Genomic DNA, 20,436 nt, shown 5'->3' with positions numbered 1-20,436 from the left:
CGCTGCAGTAGATTTCTTTTAGTAGCTGCTTTGAGTGGTACTGAAATTGGGAAGCTGGAACTGGGCCTTGGATCCCAGCTACAGCCTGGAAGAAGGCTATGATCTCCATGAAAGGTTTTCACAAGCCACATAAATCAGCTGGACTTGAGTTGGAGATAATCTTGGAGGCGGATAAAATAATCTGCTTTAATAGGCAACACATTTAAGTGACACTGGGTCCCTATCCCGACTCACCAGATATCTTTATAGGTCAGAATGTGTTGAGGGAACAACTGCAGAAAGTTTTTTTTTTTTTTAAAGGGGGGGAATCTATGCCTCTAGACCCAGACAGATTGTGGGAACTATCTCTAAACATATGTTCAAATATTTTAAGTTTACAGAAAAACTGAAATGCCTATAAACAACTCCATATACATAGCTTCAATGCATAGCTATTTTATGGGCTAAGAACCTTAAATAAATCTAAATAAAAATTTCAAAATAGAAACCGAGTCATACATGCACAGCTCTTTCTAACTAAGGAGGAAAACCTCCAAATATTCATTTAGATGTTTAGATACAGCTGTACTAACACATCCCAGCACATATATCCAACCATTATTGAGAAAGATTGGTCATATGCGCACAAGAATCTGACAGAGGACTGTAAGGTTCACTGTGGATCTATAAATCTAAAGATCTATAAATCTGCATATAAATGTGGAGCAGAGGAGGATATGAAACATACATCATGATATAGACACAGAAGAGTCTAGAAGAACGTTTTTATGTGTGCTATACAAGTACTCTGCTCTCTATAAAGACATGGGCATTGCAATGTCTCTGTTTGGAGAATGAGGAGATTTTTCTGGTGCTTGTGGGTTTGGAGTGTTCCACCAAGTCTTCTGTGAGAAAGTGGATGAGAGCAAACTAACTTTGCTGTATTGAGGGACTTCAGGAATTTATATAGTGTATGGCTTTATTTTCTACAGTAAGGCATTTCACTGGCAGTGGGTACCTGGATAAGATGTTGCTTGAAGCTCAGTGTGCTGGTGAACACCTTTAATCCTAGCACTGTTCAAGACCAACCTGGTCTGCAGAGCAAATTCCGGGACAGCTAGGGCTACATAGTCTTAAAGAGAAAAAAAAAAAAAATACTGCCCAGACCTAGAAGGAGGTGGAGGGTTGTTCTTTTTCTTTAGCTCAGTAGCCCCACACCTCAGGATGGGGAGAGAACTATGGGACTAGAGTGATTTGGTACCTGAAGACTCATTAATCCTCATTTCAGAATAGAACCATTAAGACAAAAAAATGTATTCAGTTTGGTAGAGAGATCTGTGTGAAGGCTGTAGACTTTCCACACAGCCTTGCAGTCACAGTTGGCAGTTCTCACCAGTTATAGTATCAGGTGAGTTCTCTATATGCCTCACTCACAGCTGTCTCTGTCTCTTATACTCCAAAGTCTCTCCTTGCCAAGAAGGGGTAGGTCTCTTGGAAAAGGGTCACAAAGAGATAACTGAGATATGCAGGAGTCACGGGATCTCTACCTTTCAGGCTCTGAAGCTGTTTGTCTTCAAAATTAGTTCCTGGAGATTAAGGTATCTGATGACTAGGCTTGCAAGAGGGAAATGGAAATGAAGGTTTTGATTTTTACAGTTGGAACTTTGAGTGTCTTGGGGGCAGGGGGAAGTCATTAACTGGCCCCTTTCTTATTGCAGAGGATGTAGGGGACTCTGAAAGTCCTTTTATTTTTCTTCTTTGGTTTACTGAAGAAGGGAGCTAAGGAGAGGCCTTAGGTGGGCTTGGGGAAGTGCAATCCAATCTAGCAGCCAGCTTGGGAGCAGAGTGATTTACAAAGCAAAACCTTAAATGCTACTTCCTGAGAATTCACCAGATCAAAACAGCCTCCTTAGGTGTTTATGACCCATCTCTGCTCCCGACAGGAAAAGCTCCCTCAATAAAACCTTAGCCACCCCCATCCTCCACAGGAACACAATCTGATGTGAAGGATCTGACCCCTTATTTTACACACACACACACACACACACACACACACACGGGGGGGGGGGACAGAGACAGAGAGACAGAAACAAAGAGTTAAAGACAGAGAGACAGAGTTTTACAACTAGAAAGTTGACTTTTTAAAGTTAAACAAGTATTTTATTTAAAAAATATTTTTTTCTTAATGTCTGAGCAAAGAAACTTTTGAGGCTGGAGAAGACAAAGGTATTCCATTATGTAAGAGTCTGGTTTCTTAACCTCCATTCCACCCCCAGACCCTCCAACTCCACCTAGTCCAAAACTCAGTCTAGGACAGCAGGATACTGAGAGTCATCAAGAGTATAGCTGCTACCTTATTAGGGGCTATTACAAGGTTTGAGGTTTTTCAGAGATGGGAGAAGAAACTCAAAGGTTGAAGGCCTGAAGAGTGGGGGTGGGGTGGCCAAATGGTTTCTGTACTGAGCTAGTGGAAAGAATGGAAAAGAGGGAAGACTGGGAAATTGGTTGGAGGCTGGTTTACTGTGTCTATCCAAGCTTCTCACTTCTATCAATACTTTTGTGTTAGGTCCTAATGTTCAAGGACAGGTTATGGGAAAACTAGGATCCCTGGAAGGCAGAACTAGCCTGCTCTATCTCTCTGAGACCTATAGTGCAAAAGAAAAGTATCCCAGGGAAGTAAGCCTACACATTCCACACTCCATCTTCCTCATATGGGACTACAGACTATGGCAGAACTAGAGAGATAGGCATCCTTCCTATACTACCTTGCAGGGTGCCCAGAACCTTTTATAATACCTCCCCATAGCTTCTAATGATGGTCAATCAGAGGCTGAGCAAGATCCTAGACAAATGTTCTAATCCAACTTCCCTAAGTTTTACATTGTGCGCGCGCGCACACACACACACAGAGAGAGAGAGAGAGAAAGAGAGAGAGAAAGAGAGAGAGAGAAAGAGAGAGAGAAAGAGAGAGTGAGAGAGAGAAAGAGAGAGAGAAAGAGAGAGAGAAAGAGAGAGAGAGAAAGAGAGAGAGAAAGAGAGAGAGAAAGAGAGAAAGAGAGAGAAAGAGAGAGAAAGAGAGAGAGAAAGAGAGAGAAAGAGAGAGAGAAAGAGAGAGAGAAAGAGAGAGAGAAAGAGAGAGAAAGAGAGAGAGAAAGAGAGAAAGAGAGAGAGAGAGAAAGAGAGAGAAAGAGAAAGAGAGAGAGAAAGAGAGAGAGAAAGAGAGAGAAAGAGAGAGAGAAAGAGAGAGAGAGAGAGAGAAAGAGAGAGAGAAAGAGAGAGAGAGAGAGAGAGAGAGAGAGAGAAAGAGAGAAAGAGAGAAAGAGAGAGAGAGTATTTTCCCTTAGCTTTTCATTCCTTTCACCTTAGGAGTGGGAGAGGGTCAAGAATTCCAGTGTCCTGTGAGACTCAAGAACAAAGGCATCTATCTATGTGGTACTTGGGCCACATACAACCTGTAATTTAGGGGGAACTTCTAGAACTCCATTAAAGCAGCTCAGGGAGATCTTATCAGAACAATCACACCACTAGGAGTGGGAAGGGGGAAGGGATCTGATTTCTTAGTTTTCTAACAGTCTTCTATTAGATCCCTAACCCCAAAACCCTAGCTTGGCATCATAATTCCATGTTTACTTCTCACTTTCTAAGTGCTTCTACTGCTGCCCTTTGGAGGAGTGCAGTGACAGTGTTGTCCTCCCAAGAAAATGACACAGAACTAGAGCAAAGATGTTTCAGCATTTTCCCCTTCAAAAACAACCCACAATATCTAACAGGATTAAGAGAGACAGCATACTTGAAGAGGGGATGGGTCACCTTGAGAAATCTCTCGTCCTTGGGCCTGTGGGAACAGAGCAGATCTGCTGTCTTTTCTTACCTATCATGGGATCTGGTAAGCCAGATGTGACAGGTCCATACTGAAGGTGGTCTCAGACAAGGCTCCACTAAGGAAACGTGTGTTTTTGTGTTAGTCCATAAAAGAGGCAAACAGAGCCCTGTGCTTTAGAAGAGGGCCCTGTTTCTGACTTCTTACCCTATTCCCTATAACCTATAGCATTATTCCCAAATCAGACAATTGGGCAAGGCATTCCTCACTCTTGCACCCTATCCATAAAACCTGCAGAGAAAAGCTTCAAGGTCCAGGGAGAGTGTCTACCCTTTAGTTAACAGAGTGCAAAAAAATCATAGATGAAGGCACATGTGGAAGAATTCTATAATAAAATAACTCCCAGCAAAATCCTGGAGAAATGAAGAGAGTGTCTAGGCTGGACATACCAGTGTCCAAATATCCACAAACACAAGCATTTCCTTTGTATACACATGGTGGTATGGCATCCGGAGCTGTTGATCAGAAGTTATTCTGATTTGCTTACTCTTGTTTGATCCACAGAAACACAGTGTCAAAAACTTGGCAAACTGTGTCTCCTGGCAGCATAAACACTATCTAATTTACCATTATATGTATTAATATATGCATATTTTGAACCACGGTCTTGAGCATGCTAAGCACATGCTCTATCACTGAGCTATACTCTGCAACCATTTTTATTTTATCTTGTTAAAAGGAAGGGTGGGAAAGTGGCTTAAACAAACTGATCAACTGTTGAATATGGAGGCAGAAGATTCTTAGAATCCACTCACTTTTTTTTGAAGACTCCCCTTAACTGTGTTAAAGTAATTTGACAAACTAGCAGTACCAAGAATAACTTTCAAAAGCCATCTCCACTTTTACTATCTTGTCCAAAGACGCTTGAGGCAGTCTGATAAAGCTAATTGTTCCTGGAGCCTTACCAGAAAGTTAATCTTCTAACCCTCCTACCTGTCCCTAAAAGGATCGCAGGAGAACGAAAACTCCAAAAGGTAAAAATGGCCGGAAGGTAAGAAGCAATTCAGAATTTTAAATCGGCTGTAGTTCCACCCGTATTTGCTCTGTAGCCTAATTCAGTCACCTCCTGAAAGCCAGAGAATCTGACAGGATCACACCAGCAAATAAAGCTTGCTCCATTTGACTTCAGATCCCCGAAAAACCGAGACTTAACTCCACAAACAACTTTGTTAGAAACTAGGGGCTCAAAAGACTCCCCAGAACAGCTTCTAAAATTGAGGGTGGGGACTGTAATCTATTTGAATTGCTCCTCCCTGCACTTTTCCGCTGTTGTCAGTACTAGGGCCGACTCAGGTTCTTAATCCAGTGCTGAGGAGGAAGGGGAAAAAAAAAAAAAATCGAATGGAGGGGACCCATCCAGACACCGAGCCCAGCACTCACTTTTTTGCTGATTGGTTGATGGGGGCATGTGACTCCGCTAAACACTTTACTGATTGGATGTTTTGCTTCTTCTGAGGTTACAGACCTAGGAACAAAATTAAAAGCTTTCTGGGTAGGCTGGGGCATCTTTGGCATCTGATTGTTTACCCATCCCCCACCTCAAATTAGAAAAGAGGGTGGGAAAATGAAGAATCTCAGCTCCCTTTTGTGTTTGCATTTCCAGGTGAGACTGGGCAAAACATTAAATATACATACATAGCTATGCATACATACATTGACACGCATTTATGCATATATGTATACCGACCTGACCAAAACAAATCACCAGAAGGGAGAAAGGAACTATTGTTAAAGAAAGGAGAAAAGATATTGAAATGGAATTTTTGAGCCTGAAGATTAAAAAGGGGTGGAGAAGTATCAAATGCTCCAAGAGATGCTGTGTAAATCCATAAACCACAGAAACACCCTCACTTCCCCCTCTACTCAGAAAGAGAAAGGCCTGAGATTGAAGAGGCAGGGAGGGGGCTAGAGTGTTACCAGGGAGTGCAGCACTGGCCCAGAACCCATCAGAAACCCTCAAAATCACAGATTGCTATAGAATAGGGAGGGGAAGGAGGCAGGCAAAGAGCCCCAGGAGGAAACTCTCTGAATGGGCTCCTGGACAGTCTAAGGTTCTCAGCAAAACTTAAAAGTTGGAGCAAGAGGGTAGAGGGAGCAAGATCAGGTCCTGAGAAAGGCCATCAGAGGAACCCTCCACATCAAGACCTGAGCTTTTAGTGCTTAAGAGTTTAAGAGCATAAGGGGGATGTGGTAAAGTTTGGGCTTGGCTAACCTCCTCTTGCCTTTGGGCCCTGTCCTCTACTTGATTTTTGCTGTGCTGTTTTCAGTGGGGTGCCCTGAGCTCTGCTAACAGCATGACATCTTTTCCTCACAGCTGCATCTCTCTACAAAGCAGGTGCACACAGACCCCTCTCACCCAAAGCAGTCCTTTCTTCTGGAAAGCTGTTCCTTCTACTTCCCTTTCCCATTTTTGAAACCCTCTGGCTTCCAGTCTTTACAAATTTTCCCTGTTTCCAGCCAATGCACCAGTACCTTGAGTCACAAATCACTTTCCCAGATTAGCTTCCCTAACATCCTGGGACATACATCTTACAGGTGTGATGGGCACATGCTTCTTGCTTTGGCTACCTTTGCTACTCCTTGATATAAACGAAGGAGCCCCCAGGGTACTTGCACAATCAGGGTCTTGCAAGTTCCATTACTAGGAACTTCTCTTCTCTTCCCACCCCCTTTCCAGAGGCTAGCAAATAAGTTGCCTCCATCCTTACAGAAATCCAACACATTTTTGCTGCACACTAAGCAGAGACCTTTAGGTCTCCAGGGCCTAGCTTTACCTAGGCAAGGCTGGGGCTGCTGGGAGGAACTAAGTAGCTAACATTGGGGAAAGGTCTAAGCCTTAAGGGCCTCAGACACACTCAGGCCCTGGACTTTGGAGGCTGAAGTAGCTGCCCACCTAGGCTTGTGACATCAGTCTAAGCAGCAGTCTGTGGGTTCAGAAACCACAAAGCTGTCTGCTTTCCCTATCTTTCTCCCCAGCTTCCCACTCTGCATGTACTTTTCCAACAGCCTCCCCATGGAAGAGGGGATCCCCAGAAGCATTTTGTACTCATATTTAGCCGTTTGTAGAGCCCCACAACTAAACAACCACATTTCTGGCTCTGGCTTGTCTTTCTTCCCAGTGCACAGAGGAGCAGGAAGACCTTGCAAACTCTGAAGGTACAAGGCCTCTTTCTAGCCCAGCTGACTAGCAGCCAGACAGAATGAAGGCTACAGAGGGGAGGTCTGATCTAGGAAGACAAGGTCCTCCATCTTTCTACTTCCCAGCAGCTTTCCTCCTTCTCCCACCCAGGCCTGAGGAAGTCTGGGGAGGCCTTTTTCTTTTTCCCCTTAATGAGTGAGAATCCTCTTCTTTCAAGTCCGGGAGGGAGTTAGGTAAATGGGAGAAAGGGTCTAAAAGAGAGAAAGGGGGCAGAGAATTAACTTACAGCGATCGATCGCCTGGGATTCATTTGCGAAGACGTAACCTCTCTCACCACCATCCCCAGCGCCGTAGTCCCCTCTAACTGCCAGGCCCTCTGTCCTAGCATTAAACCACACCAGCAGCTGCGTGGCTGGACAGTTAAGATTATATATGATGTAAATATATTGTGGGTTTGTCAGCTCTCCCTACACCATAAAACTTGGTTTAATGACATCACGTGGTCCCCCAAGAGCCACTCATGGGCTTGCCTTCGGGCCATTCACATAAATAACCTCCAAAAGTTTCAAACTCCTAAATTCACATAGAAGCCTTTCCTATTTCTTTAATGCTCAGTTGTACTAAAAAGCCATTGTGCTGCTCCTTTGCCCCTCCCCCACACCCCCTTGCAGGGTGGGGAGGGGGGAGAAGGTGGATCCTTATTTATTTACTTACTTATTTCTCTAAGGACCTGATGCCTTTAAGGTCCTGTTGATATTTTTCTTCCTATTTTTTTCTCCTCTAATTGCTCAGAGTGGGCCGTGTCCCCTCTTCCCACTCCCCGGGGAAGGTAAGTCATGATTTTCCCCTTCTTTCCTGCTGCCAGAGTGGGTGGGTTCTAGGGGGAAAATAGAGAGGTGGGCTCCTGCTCTACCATCATCACCTTTTGGGACCCAGGAGCCCCTTCATTTACTCTCTCAGAGTAATGTTAAGGCCTGGAACTTGAAAGTTGGTCCAGGAACAGCTTGGTGGGGTCAACCCCAAGCAGAAGCCTCTGGTCAAAGAGAAAGTAAATTTCTAGGCCTCACCACCTCCCCCCCCCCCAGTGAAGGGGAGGTCTGAGGCCTGTGGCTTTGTGTCTTCTGCCTTGGTTGCCTCTGCCCAACTGCTGCAGCTGTGGCTAGACAAGGACTCAAGCCTGAGATAGAAAGAGAGCTGGAGGCACAGTCCCAAAGCCTGGGCAAGCTGAGACAGTCCTTCAGCTAGCTCCTCCAGGGAATAAGAGGTTCATGCCTGCAGAGGGGGGGAGGGGAGACAGGGTTCAAAACTCAGAGTGCTGGTGAACTTTGCCAGGCTGGTCTGATCAATACCACCCCTATCCCCATCAAGCCCTGGTGTGCCCCATTGGGGAGGAAGCACAGGTCCTCCTGAAGTCTGGGAGGCTAGAACTGGTGAGTGTGGGTGCCATAACCTCTTCCTTATTTAACTGTTACACATCCGAGCCGCCAGTGCTTCTTCATGCTTCAATGCTCACCCAATAGTTTTACGCAGCATGTAGAAAAAATTAAAATAACTCCCTGAAGAAAACCACACATTTTATTTCTTTCTCCCTCACCACTCCCCACCCCTCTCTCTCTCTCTTTCTCTCTCTGTGTGTGTGTGTGTGTGTATGTGTGTGTGTGTGTGTGTGTGTGTGTGTGTGTGTGTGTGAGAGAGAGAGAGAGAGAGAGAGAGAGAGAGAGAGAGAGAGAGAGAGAGAGAGAGAGGAAGAGGAGGGTTGGTTGGGGCTGGGCTACATGCCTGCAGGGTGCAAGTTGAGGGGAGATTTTAGCGGTGCAGCTCAACAAACATGTGCTGAGACCTACATTCCTAGCATGGGAAGAGGACAGGCTCTTGAGTCTTGTAAATGTGACAGACACAATTGCTTAGACAGTGGGATGCAGCGAAGTCAGACCTTTAATAAATAATCCAAAGAGTATAAGCATTAATAATCTTAGAGAGAAATCTCCCTGCCCTTCCCCAGAGCCACTCTGTTCCCTTTCTGTCCTAGTGTAGAGCAGCCCTTAGCCCAGTTTCAGATCCCCACTCCTCCAGTGTGGGGGTCCTAGACTTGGCTACAGGAAATCACTCCATTGTGGGAGGCTGGAGAGGAAATGCAGTAAAGTTTTATGGACCCATTCCTTGTTTGTTTCTCCTGTACTTTCTCCTTCATCGCCTGGAGCCTAGAGTGGACTGAGCAGAGCATCAGCCTAGACCAGCCCCACCTGAATTAGCTGTGTCCCCTCTCCTATAGGCCACCCTCCCCCTTTATATAAAATCTCAGAGACTGTAATAGATGATGGCAAACAGACACAGCTCCTGCACTGGTCTATACAGCTCTTATTCCAGTTATCTATCCTTCATTGGCTTAGACCCTAGAAGACAGAGAGCAGTCTGTATGTTCTCTCTAAGGCAGGCACACACTGCAGGTTACATTCACTGTCCCCTTAGTTCCCTTTGCCCCATCCCATATCTTAGAAAGCTGAAGAACATCTCAAACCATGGCCAATTCCCCTTCCCCAACACCTCTTTACCAAGCAGCACCTACTATTACTAGGAATCCTCTGGGATCAAACATGGTCCTAGACTGAGGACTCAACCTTTCTTCTATGTCCAGAAAGGACCCTCAGGGATGACTCAGACCTAGAAGGGCCCAAATCTAAGTCAGTGGAGCCACAGAATTCCCCTTCTCTGGCATAAAGTACAAACTACAGACAGTCTAGAAGCCTCAAGTCAAGTCGTTTTTAGCCAATGTTGAGAATAGGATATAGAAAAGTCTGGGTGACTTAGACACCCACAGCATGTGGAAACAACAGTACAGGAGTTCTCAAGTGTACTCCCCTTCACCCCAGAGGCCCTTATTCGAACCACGAATCAAGAAAAGAACTCTGTTACATTGTTCCCTATTCTTGCTGCTCCTAAACTTATTTAAAAATATTTCTAAAGGGGTGGCTTAAAGACTTGGCCTCCCAATACATCTCAGAGCCTGTTTAGACACATCTACTCAATGCATGCTCTAAACAGACAGAAGTCATTGAATCTTTAGTCCTGTTCTTTTTCTGGCTTTATTTGATATGACAAAATATAGTTTCAGGAAGGACTTGGAGTCAATAAATAGCTGGGCAACTGCAATGGGGCAGGAAGGTGAGAAAGTCATGGCAAGATATATAGGATAGCAAAAAAGCCTCAAAGAACAACTTGCTAGGGTCCAAAGGCAAGAGACCCTAATAGTTGAGCTAGCTAGCAGGCTGGGACTGTGAACCTGAGAGTGCATGCAGCAAGCCAGGCTAGGGAAGTTCCCGGGCTTTGGGGAGGGGGTTGGAAGGTTTAGAGAGCATAGGACAACCTCCGGGGCAACAAGCCCACTTTCACTTATCTCCTTCTTTCATATGCAAATAATTAATGAACAAAGACGAGTTTAGAAGTTATAAAGGTTAGTTGAAAGTACCCCGAAGATTCTGGTCATAGCCTCTGCCTGGCACAACCAGCCTTCAGCAGCCTGGCCAGCTAGGCAGGAACAAAGAAGGGGGGGGCGCGGAAGGGGTTACAGCTAGTCTGTCTCACCTAACTCAGGCTAGCCGAGCTAGGGCTCGGAGCCGGGAGAGGCAGCCCAGGCTGAGACTTATCCAGTACCCGCCCAACAAGAATGTGCCCCGGGCCTGGGGTGCTCAGCTGAGCTGAGGCAAGACAGGCAGTGCAGGCGGTCCTGCAGAACCCTGTGTGGATGGGGATTCGGAATGCCAAAGAAATGCGCTTTTGTCTGGGAGGCCCGGAGCCAGTGCTCTAGCCTCCACCTCAAAATCTAGAAGGAGGAAAACCGAAAAGGAAGGGCGCAGGGACCACAGCCGACCGGGGTGCTCTCTGAGGGCTTCCTGCTTCCTCTAAAGAGCCTCTTTGCTCTTCATTTTGGAATCTTTCTTCCACTTCATCCTGCGGTTCTGGAACCAGATCTTGATCTGTCTCTCGTTGAGACACAAGTTGTTGGCGATCTCTATGCGCCTGCGGCGAGTGAGGTAGCGGTTAAAATGGAATTCTTTCTCGAGTTCCAGGGTCTGGTAGCGCGTGTAACTGGTTCGGGACCGCTTGCCATCCGTCTCTGGAACATAAATTCCCCCAAACCAGGAAGGGATGAATAGCGTGCAGCACCCCAACGTCCCACCCTAGTCCCAGGCCCCACCCGTGGTCGGAGGGAGTAGAGGTGAGCGCGGTGGACAGGCCAGAAGGGCCGCAGGCGGGCTGGCCAGGTCCCGGGAGAAGCGCCTCCGCCTGGGCAGGAAACTTTCCACCGCCGCCTTCACTCTGCGGCCGGAGGGGCTGAGGGGGGATGGGGGGAAGAGGGAGACCCAGGCTCGGACCGAACAATAAGCACCCTCGAGATCCGAGCACCGGGGACCCCCCTCCCGCCCCTCCCGAGTCGCTGGAATCCTCCGGAGCCGCGAGCACTGGTCGAGCCGGCTCCGCAGGGGAGGGAGGGAGGGAGCCGCAGGGGGATCCCCACTCTGGAGCCCCATGCTCCTCACCCTTCAGATCCCTCTATTTTTTTAACTCCCTCCCTCTCCCCCCAAAATTGAATATTGCCTTTTATACACGTTTTGTTCCTATGATCCAATTATGTCGTCGTAAATTTGGGCGCACACAGCCTCTAAGCCTTTTAGTGGACAGTTTTACGAGCCATTGATGCCTGGATCGTAAAATTTATGGCCGCAGGTTTTTTTTCTTTATTTGCCCCGCATGGCCTATAAAACCCAGGCGGACCCGAGCGCGCAAAATGAAGTCCTAAAGTTTACCGTGGCTCATGTGCAGTTTGGTCATCCACGGGTAAATCTGTGGCGGGGCCGGTGGCTGGCTCAGTCCGGCAGGCTGCCCTGTCTGCGCCTGCTCCTCTTTGATCTCCCCACTGCTCTTAGCTCGCTCCTCCAGCGCTGGGCGAGCCGCCTTCTGACTGTACATCCCAGGGTTCAGAGGAGCCGCTTCGTCTCTGCCCAGAGCGTGTCCCGGAGCGGCCGCGGCGCTGCAGGCGGGGCGGTCGGGGTGAGCCCGGGGGTTGGCAGCCATGTCTACCCCGTGGAGAGAGTTGGAAGGCGCAGGCGGTGGGAAAGTGATGCTTAAGTCCAATCCGCCGTAGCAGTACCTGGATGCCTGCACCTCTGAGGCCGATCCATAGTTCCCACAAGTTTGCATGTTATAGGCAGGGATATTGGGGCTCTGCTTATAGAATGAATTGGCTACGTAGGAGCTCATGGCGGGGAGGGCCCAAAAAAAATTTCTGCACCCTTTTTGATTAAGGGTGATTTGTGACTCTTTGAAGTTGAGGGGGTTTTTGTTCTCCAAAGTGCACAATTTATAGGTGGAGATATCTCTTTCTTTATCCTATGCGCTCTTCCCAAATAAGGGAGCCTTAAATAGAGTCACGTGACTGGAACGGCCACTCATAAATTTGGCTTGATGACCTCCGGGAGGTTAGTGATGGAAGCCGGCGAAACGCATCTTGATATGTTGGCAAAGCCCGGGGGTTGGGGGGAGCAGTGTGAAAGAGAAAGAGAAGCAAGGGGGAGGAAAAAATGGTTCTTGGAATTGGGGGGTAGTCGGGACAACGAGCTCACAGCGACACCCGGTGCCGACTCAGGGGAACTGCATCTAGTAGCGTCGCTTGGTCTTCTAGCAGTCATATTGTAGAGAAGTTGTTGCTTGTTGGACAAACTAACCCTTGAGCTTGTCTTTAAAATTCTGTTTAAATTTGTGAAAAGATGAGGCCTCATTTAGGAATTACACTGGTGGTTTTTGTAATGGATAGTGCCAGTTCTCTACCTCCAGAGCCTTCCAAACTTCAATGATGACTGAGAAAGAGAGTTGGGGTAGCTAAAGCCCAGGGTGAAGAACCAAGAGGACGTATCTTGGGTTACCTAAACTAAAGGTCAAGGCCTCTTGCTTGGGAGGATTGAACTCAGTTTTGATGAAGAGAAGCTTTTCTTGTAAGCTTGGAAAAATTAAGTTCTGGGAGGTAGGCAGGGCACCCAAGAGGAGGGAGGGTTTCTGAGTGAGCAGAAGCAGGCAGACGGGTCCTGAGGCTGAGAGTCCTAGGTACTCTCTGAGATGTGACTGGAGGTGATGGGCCAGGTGGACTTGGGTAGACTTCACAGTCTTAGGAACCCTAGAGGAGAAAGAAGCAATCTTCCCATGTGTGTAACTAGACACAATGAGCTAGAGGGCCCTTCTACAGCTCTGCGTGATCTTCATGGCGTACCATGAGGATGCCAGATATTTCAGATGACCCCCAAGAGCAGAGGGGCAAGATTAAAACCTCCACAGATATTATGAGCAAGGTAGAGATAAAAGCTTGCTTTTACTCTTTTAGGGGTAAGCTTTTAGCCCAGGTTTCAAGCTAGAAGGCCCATCGGGAGGGTCGTGGGCAGGCCGAAACCCTGAGTCAGCAACCCAGACACTAGTCTTTGGCCAGGGTCTCTTCAACCTTTGGGTCCTATCCCCTGTTTTCTTAGTCCCAGACCCTACTCATTATTGCCCGCATTTCCTCAGGAACTCTCTGTCTGCCAGAACTCACCCCTCCATGCTGGAGGAGGCTCTGGAGAGGGGCGATGGCAGGGACCTGGAGAGTCTGGAAAACTCAGGCCAATTTTTCCCCCTCCGGGAGACCTCCCATCCCCACTTCTCCCCTAGGCCCAGTCAGGTTTCTATGCTGAGCCTTCGGGAAAGAAGACTGGATCTGAGAAAGGGTTAGGGTCCTACTGTGCCCCTCATGCGCCAGATTTGAGGAGAGAAGAAGGAGGAACCCGACAGGCTGGGGTTGTAAAGAAGGACTTTTGTCTGGCGGGTCAGGAGTCCCAGAACAGGGCAGAACTCAGTTTTCAGTCTTTCTCTTTCCTGTCGTCCTTGGATCACTCAGTCCCTGCGGACAGACTCCTGAGGTCCTTGGATTGCCGGGGAGCCTCAGCCAGGTTTCACAACAGCCGGCCTGGCAGGCTGGAGGCATGCTTGCTAGTCCTCCTTCTCCCCGCGCTGCTGGCAGTGGATGGGAGCGATCCTAGTGCTCGAATCAGGCTCCTTTTCTCGCATTTTGGGCTCAGGGCTCAGAAGCCAAAGATCCCTGGCTGCTACAGAAAGGAAGAAAGGCCCGCGTGGAGCTTGGAGCCCAACCCGGCTCACTCAAGCTTCCCCGCCCCCAGCAAAAGTCCAGGCGGCCCCTTTCCTCCTTTTCTTTTCCGGGGTGTGTGCAGCTCCGTGTAGGGAGGGTCCTAGAGGCCTCTCAGAACCCCATCTCGGGTCAGGAGAACCCGGAGACTGAGGCTCAGCGCCTGGCTGAGGGGCAGGCGAGTGCGTAGGGCTGGGGGCTTTGCAAGCGGCAGGCCGCGCTCTGCTGGCAAGCCAGAGGGCGGGCGAATGAGCAGACAGGCGGATTATAAACTTTTAAAAATAATATCAGTTTTATTAAATATTCGAGAACGGATCCAGAGGTCGGATTTATACAGGAGGATAACACGTAGGGGTTTATTTATTTCTTTATTTATTTTCTCCTACTGACTAAACAAACGTCATTCACTTTTTTTTCTCTTTTTGTTATTTTCCCTCTTTTTTTTTTTTAAATCCTTTTTAAAATGAGATCGGAACACTGACGGTGCTAAACATAAATATAAATACAGAGACCACAAATACAGCTAGAAATATTCACACAGAAACGGTCACAGTTCGAAATATGCCATAATGACCCCCAGGAATCTTTAAATACAATTTGCCTGGACTGGGCATTTGCTGGGGCAGAGGGGCCGGGCAGGGACTGGGGTGAGGCCCTGGGGGTTGTTGCTGGGCCAAGGCGCACGCCCTCCTGAGGCCTCCCGCCCTCCGGCTGTTAGGCCGGGCCCTGAGGCCCCAGAGTGGAGGCCCCAGGCCCTGGAGCCAGCTCGCTGGAGGGCGGGGGCTGGGGGAGTGAAGGGCGTCGGGGGTGGGGAGGGAGCCTAGGGCTCACTTGGAGAGACTTCTGTGGAGTCTGAAGTGAGGTTCAGGTCCCCGTAGGCCTAGGCGAGGGAAAGGGCCTGCAGACAAGCCAGGAAGGAGCTAGCGAGGGAGCTAGAGGAAGAGACGAGTGAAGAGTTGTGCAGTGAGGGAGGGGGTCCAGAGCTGACTTTTAGGTCCGCATCTGACTCCCTGTTTTGTTTTAGGAAGTCGCAACACATCATTGTGCCAGAGATAAATACAGAGTGTGTGATTCGGGGAGCTGGGATGAGCAAGGGAGGAGAGAGGGGTGCAAGGGCAGTCCTGGTCACTCTTTCTGCTTCTCTTCTTCTGTCTCTTCTCGCTTTTCCTCTTTTCCTCCCAGGCTGTCGGCAGTTGCCCCTCCGCCACCCCCTGAGAGCGTGGACGTGAGATTAGATTCTTTTTTCCACTTCATGCGGCGGTTCTGGAACCAGATTTTGATCTGTCGCTCGGTCAGGCACAGAGCATTGGCGATCTCGATGCGCCGGCGCCGAGTTAGGTAGCGGTTGAAGTGAAATTCCTTCTCCAGTTCCAGGGTCTGGTACCGAGAGTAGATCTGGCGGCCGCGCCTTCGGTCCGCTCCGTAACCGACCCCTAGAGATCCAGGCACAAAACACACTAAAAACAATCAGCAAGGCGTCCTCTGCAGACATTTTCGTCTAGCAAAGTCCAGACCCTCTCAACTTGGCCCACAGCTCGCGGCCCTTCGGGCTTTAGCCTTCTCCCTTTTGCTCTGCCCCACCCCCCACTGGGGGGACAGCCAGAACCCCAACTTCATTCAGTTCTCCCACAAAGTGGGAGATCCGTGTCCCAAAGAAAGCTGGGAGGGGGCGGGGCAAAAAACAGGCAAAAAGCTGGCTATCTAAAAGCAGATTTAAAAAAAAAAAAAGACCAACTATTGGGGATAAGGACCCCATCTCTCAAGAACTAGGCTCCTCGACCTCCCCCAACACTCTAGTTCCCTGGAAAGTTCTCCCCACTTCTTTGCCCTAACTCCCTCCCTTCTGGCCTAACTAGACTTTGGGGGGCTCCTTCACTTCTGTCCCCTCCCCTCATTCCTTGCCCTGTTCCTACCCCCTCAGCTCCTCTTAGAGCCCTCCAATCAGTCAGGGACCGAGGGGGCCAGGCCCCTGTGAGCCAGCGCGGGAGGCGAGCAGAGGGGGCTGAAGAGGGGGCCCTGTCTCGGTGTCGGCGAGGAGACGAGCGTGATTGTTTTTATGGGGCCATAAAAAACTCTCTCCGCCCGTTCTTCTAGGGAAGCCGGTCATAAAGCCAGTTCAGTTTATTTAATTTATATCTCGGAGCTGTAAAACTCACCACTGTGCGAATTCATTCGCTGCATCCAGGGGTAAATCTGGATACTGGCTTTCTGGTCCTGGGGCGCAGTCCTGCCCTGCTCAGAACTAAAATCCTGAGCGATTGAGGTCTGTGTGTTATGTCCTAAGGTGTTTTGTCTGCAGTTTGAGAGCATGTCTTTCTCCTGGTAAAAGGAATTAGATCCATAGTCATACGGCCCCCGGCTGGAACTGAACACGACATTCTCCTGTGGCGAATAAAAGGGAGTCGAGTAGATCCGGTTCTGAGCTACGGCTGCTCCATAGGTCGAGAAATGCCTCACTGGATCATAGGCGGTGGAATTGAGGGCGACGTTGGGGAGCACGTCCTGGCCCCCGGCGAGGTGGCAGGATAAGGAAGGGTTAGTGAAGTAGGAATTCATTCCTTTGCCTTTACCTGGTCGGGCTATGATTTCTTTAATATTTATTTCTGTCTCCAGTTTGTACTCGGAACTAGATGGTTATAGGGACGGCTCCAATCCAGGACAGACAAAATGACAAAGTCAGCTGACCCCCTTCCAGCCAATCGCAAGCCAGATGTCAAGAAAGGGGAAAAAAATCGCTTCTGCTTCTGTTGATTCCCTAGTTGAGACTAAGTATGTGCTTTGAAAGTAAGACTTGGATTTCTTTTAAGAATATGTGTGTGTGTGAGTGTATGTGTGTGTGTATATACATACATATATATATGTATATATACACATATATACATATATATACATATATATATATGTATATATATATATATATATATGAACTGGTTGGGGGTGGGGTGCAGGTCTATGAGCAGGGCCTCGTTCCCAGCGGAAGGAAAGGTCTAGTCCCAGGAAATCTCTCCGCCCCAGCTAACTTTGCTGTGCTGTGACCAACAGCAGGGCAGAGTGATCCTTGTTTTCAGACCCATTTCATCTACTGTATCTGACCCTTTTCTAAAATTAAATTCTGGTTGCTTCATTTGAAGAGATCCTTCCCAGTAGAAAGAGTTTCCCAGAAATTCTAGAAGATATTCTGGGCTTGACACTCATGAAGCAAGTCCCCATCACTAGACAGCATATTTTTTCCAATAATTTTTAAAAATCAAAAGGAAAAGGAAATTTCCCGAAACATGGTGCACAGAGGAAGGCAGTGTAGCAAAGAGTCTTGGGTTAGAGGATATGTGGGAAGCAAACATATCTAAAGAGTGTGGATGAGACTACAGGCTACAGTGAGGATCCTCAAGTATGTATCTTCTCTCTTTTGCCTCCTAACCTTCTGCTCCTCCCCAGGACCTACCTTTTGGGGAAACTCTTGCAATATTTTTGCTTCAAAGAAAGCATTAACACACACACACACACACACACACACACAGAGAGAGAGAGAGAGAGAGAGAGAGAGAGACTAAGATTCTTTCTAAAGACATCAACTCTTGTTTGTGTTGGTGAGAATTTATGATTTGGAACCAGCTCAGGCCAGGCCATGGTGTAATTCACATAGGATGCATCCCAAAAGAGGAAATTTGGTGGTACTCCAATGAACAGATACCTCCCAACACACTCAAGCTTCAGTTCAGGTCAGAAGATCCTATCTGCTCTGGGTTCACTGCCCTGTCAAAGGAGATGCCTCTGGACCTGAGCTGTAAGGCTGGAAGACCCTAGGAAAGGGGTTCCTGGGGAATTGGTCTCTTGCTCCAGCCAGTCACCTCTGGATTCTCAGTCCAGTACCTCCATTTTCTCCCCAACCTTGAGGCTGAGAAAGGGAGGAGGAGATTAGGAAATAGCAGTTTTGTAGATGCTTCAGCAACAGAGAGCTGCAGTGAGTGAACAGCAGAAGGTGTGCAACTGGGGTTTCCCTCTGATTAATCCGAGCAGAATTTGATATCAACATAGACTGGAAATGCTTGGAGCTGACAAAGAGAGGATGGAAAGGTACATGCCATGCAGGAAGCAGTGAAAGCTCACATTTTCCCCTCACTAATTTTTTTTTCTTTTTGAGACTGACTATAACAAGAACCCGGATGTCGCCGGGTTTTATGATCTTTTCCCTTCTGTGTAACAAAGCGGAGTAATCAATGGGTAGCAATAAAGCCATAAACGGGACTATGCTGGGAAAAAAACTCGTTTATTCATCTTCTGTAACGTTAAGGTTTCCCTGGAGTGTCACGGGGGGGGGGGGGGATAAAGTTTCGAACCTAAAAGCAGACAGTGTGTAGGAGCTAGTGCAGACAAAATGTTAGTTAATACATGTACCACTTTAGGGGGTTGAGGAGTCTTCCTGCCAGACAAGTTGTATTGGCTTTTAAAAATTCAGCCCCTGCCTTTGAAAAGGAGGGAAACTGATTGGAATTTAGAAGAGTAGAAGAAAGATCTCTGTAATTATTGAAGCTTGTACCCTTTGACTACACTATTTTCTTTCCAAGGTGAAGAGGATAGAGGAAAAGGCTTCTAATAAGAGAGAGGTTTTTAAAAGTTATCTCATCTGAGGATAACATAGCAGTTATCCCTAAACACAACAGTAGCGTATTGCTTTTTGTTTTCCAATCCAACTGTGCTCAAATTCATGGCATGCCTGGGCAGAGGTTTCTAACAGCTGGCTGGGGCTCCAGTCCCCCTACAGGGCAAGAGGTAGGAGGAGAGAAAACTGAGGGGGGGTGTCCTGGGCTGAGCTAGGGAACAAGCCAGTGCACCCCTGGACACCAGTAACCTCTTTCAAAGTTTCCAGCCTCCTGTCTGCCCTGAGGGTAGCAGTGTAACACGTAGAAGCAATGGCAAGAAAGAGTAAATCCCCTCCTATTTCAGAGCGAGATTGCTAGAGAGATAAATCATGTCAGTGGTATTTCCTTCAAGATATTAAATTGTTGCAATGTAAAACAAATTGAATGATGGAAGATAGGATGTCTTAATGAAGTTTTGCTTTCCATGGGTGTGGATTTTTTCTTTTGTATACTTAAAATTTTTCTTTTATGGATGTGTGGGGGAGGGAAGGACGAAGGAGCTTTGGGGGGATCAGCCCTTAGCAAGGATGCCTGCCTGAGTTTCCTGGAGCCCCTCCCTCCAGAGATTAAAGGGGCCCCAAAGTTGGGGAGATTTTCTTTTGGGGCCTAAAGGTGGTGTGCTCAGGGGTGGGCGACCTGAGGAGCAGAATGTAAGTCTCGGCCCGGAAAAGTTAAGTGTTTTATTACGTTCCTAAACAGAGGGCAGATCCTGAAAGGTCTCGCCGATTTATAATGAACAGAAACCAGCTGCTGGGGAAAAGGCAGAAATGCTGGAAGGGAGAGACTAGGGGAAGCAGAAACACAAATATCTTCCCTGCATCTAAGGACTTTAGAGAAAGTTAACATTCGCTATGCTCTCCTGTACCCCTTTCTATCCTCAAAGGGAGAAAGTACATTTCTTTTAGTTAGACCTTTAGTTATGGAGTTGAAATTTACTGAGAGGATTCGCTCCAAGAGGGAGAGCATCAGATGAGTTGGATCTTCCCTCCTTGGGAATAATATTTTTTTTTCCTTTTCTCATTTTGTGCTCTCTCTTCCCTTGACAAAAGACTGACTGTCTGTGGGGGAGGGGCTGGGACTTGAATTTCTCTAAGTATATTTATATTTTCCTGTTAAATTTGTCTGAAAACAATTATGGAAGTTCATCAGCAGAAACAAGAACAGATGTTTTATTAAAACTGCAGTTCAGCTCTGTAAATATGCACAAGTCTTGGGAAGGAGGGAGGCTCCTGTTCTTTGTTTCCATCAAAACAAGCCTAGAGAAATCAGGGAAGCTCCCCCCCCCAACACACACACACCCATCAGGCCCGCTGGTCTATGCAAAGCCCTGGGCCTTAGGCCTTCTGAATTAGGCATTCAGAGGGGACTTGGTGTCAAGAGCAGATTTTCACTTTGGGAGCTGTAATTACTGGATGCAAAAACAAAATATAAAAACTCAGAAAAAGAATAAAGGGTGGGGAGTTGCCACTGGCCACTTCAGCCTCGCCTCACCCCCCAAAACACATGACTTCCAGGAGCACTAATTATAGGAGAGGAATTTACTGCCTGCTTTTGGGGCCTGAGTGGGTGCAGTCACTGGCCTGGAGGCTAAGGGCTACACCCGAGAGCTTGGGTACTTAGGGGTTTCCCCCCC

General features: G+C 47.7%; 2 protein-coding genes across 2 annotated transcripts in view; both read right to left on the bottom strand.

Moving 5' to 3' along the window:
- Positions 1 to 8,915: 8,915 nt before the first annotated feature.
- The window catches only part of Hoxc5 (homeobox C5), an 18,882-nt gene continuing 7,361 nt past the window's right edge, over positions 8,916 to 20,436 (bottom strand). Inside the window, exons 2-3 of the mRNA XM_031357236.1 lie at positions 11,804 to 13,167; positions 8,916 to 11,112 (exon numbers count right to left, since the gene is read on the bottom strand). Of these exons, the coding sequence (XP_031213096.1) occupies positions 10,898 to 11,112; positions 11,804 to 12,257 (669 nt within the window). The 5' untranslated portion in view covers positions 12,258 to 13,167 and the 3' untranslated portion in view covers positions 8,916 to 10,897. The remainder of the gene's footprint in view (positions 11,113 to 11,803; positions 13,168 to 20,436) is intronic.
- Hoxc6 (homeobox C6) lies at positions 14,432 to 16,966 on the bottom strand. Its single transcript, XM_031357228.1, has 2 exons — positions 16,320 to 16,966; positions 14,432 to 15,596 (listed from the first exon to the last, which is right to left on the bottom strand). The coding sequence occupies exons 1-2, from the start codon at positions 16,717 to 16,719 to the stop codon at positions 15,289 to 15,291; spliced, it is 708 nt and encodes a 235-aa protein (XP_031213088.1). The 5' UTR covers positions 16,720 to 16,966; the 3' UTR covers positions 14,432 to 15,288.

The sequence above is a fragment of the Mastomys coucha genome, unplaced genomic scaffold (genome assembly GCF_008632895.1).
Source record: "Mastomys coucha isolate ucsf_1 unplaced genomic scaffold, UCSF_Mcou_1 pScaffold11, whole genome shotgun sequence".
NCBI lineage: Eukaryota > Metazoa > Chordata > Mammalia > Rodentia > Muridae > Mastomys > Mastomys coucha.
This window is presented reverse-complemented; position numbering and strand designations above follow the sequence as displayed.

Coding starts and splice junctions, on each gene's coding strand:
- Hoxc6 (XM_031357228.1), bottom strand. CDS start 16,719: ATGAATTCCTACTTCACTAACCCTTCCTTATCCTGCCACCTCGCCGGG. Junction 15,597..16,319: donor GCGAATGAATTCGCACAGTG/GTGAGTTTTACA, acceptor CTGGATCTCTAG/GGGTCGGTTACGGAGCGGAC.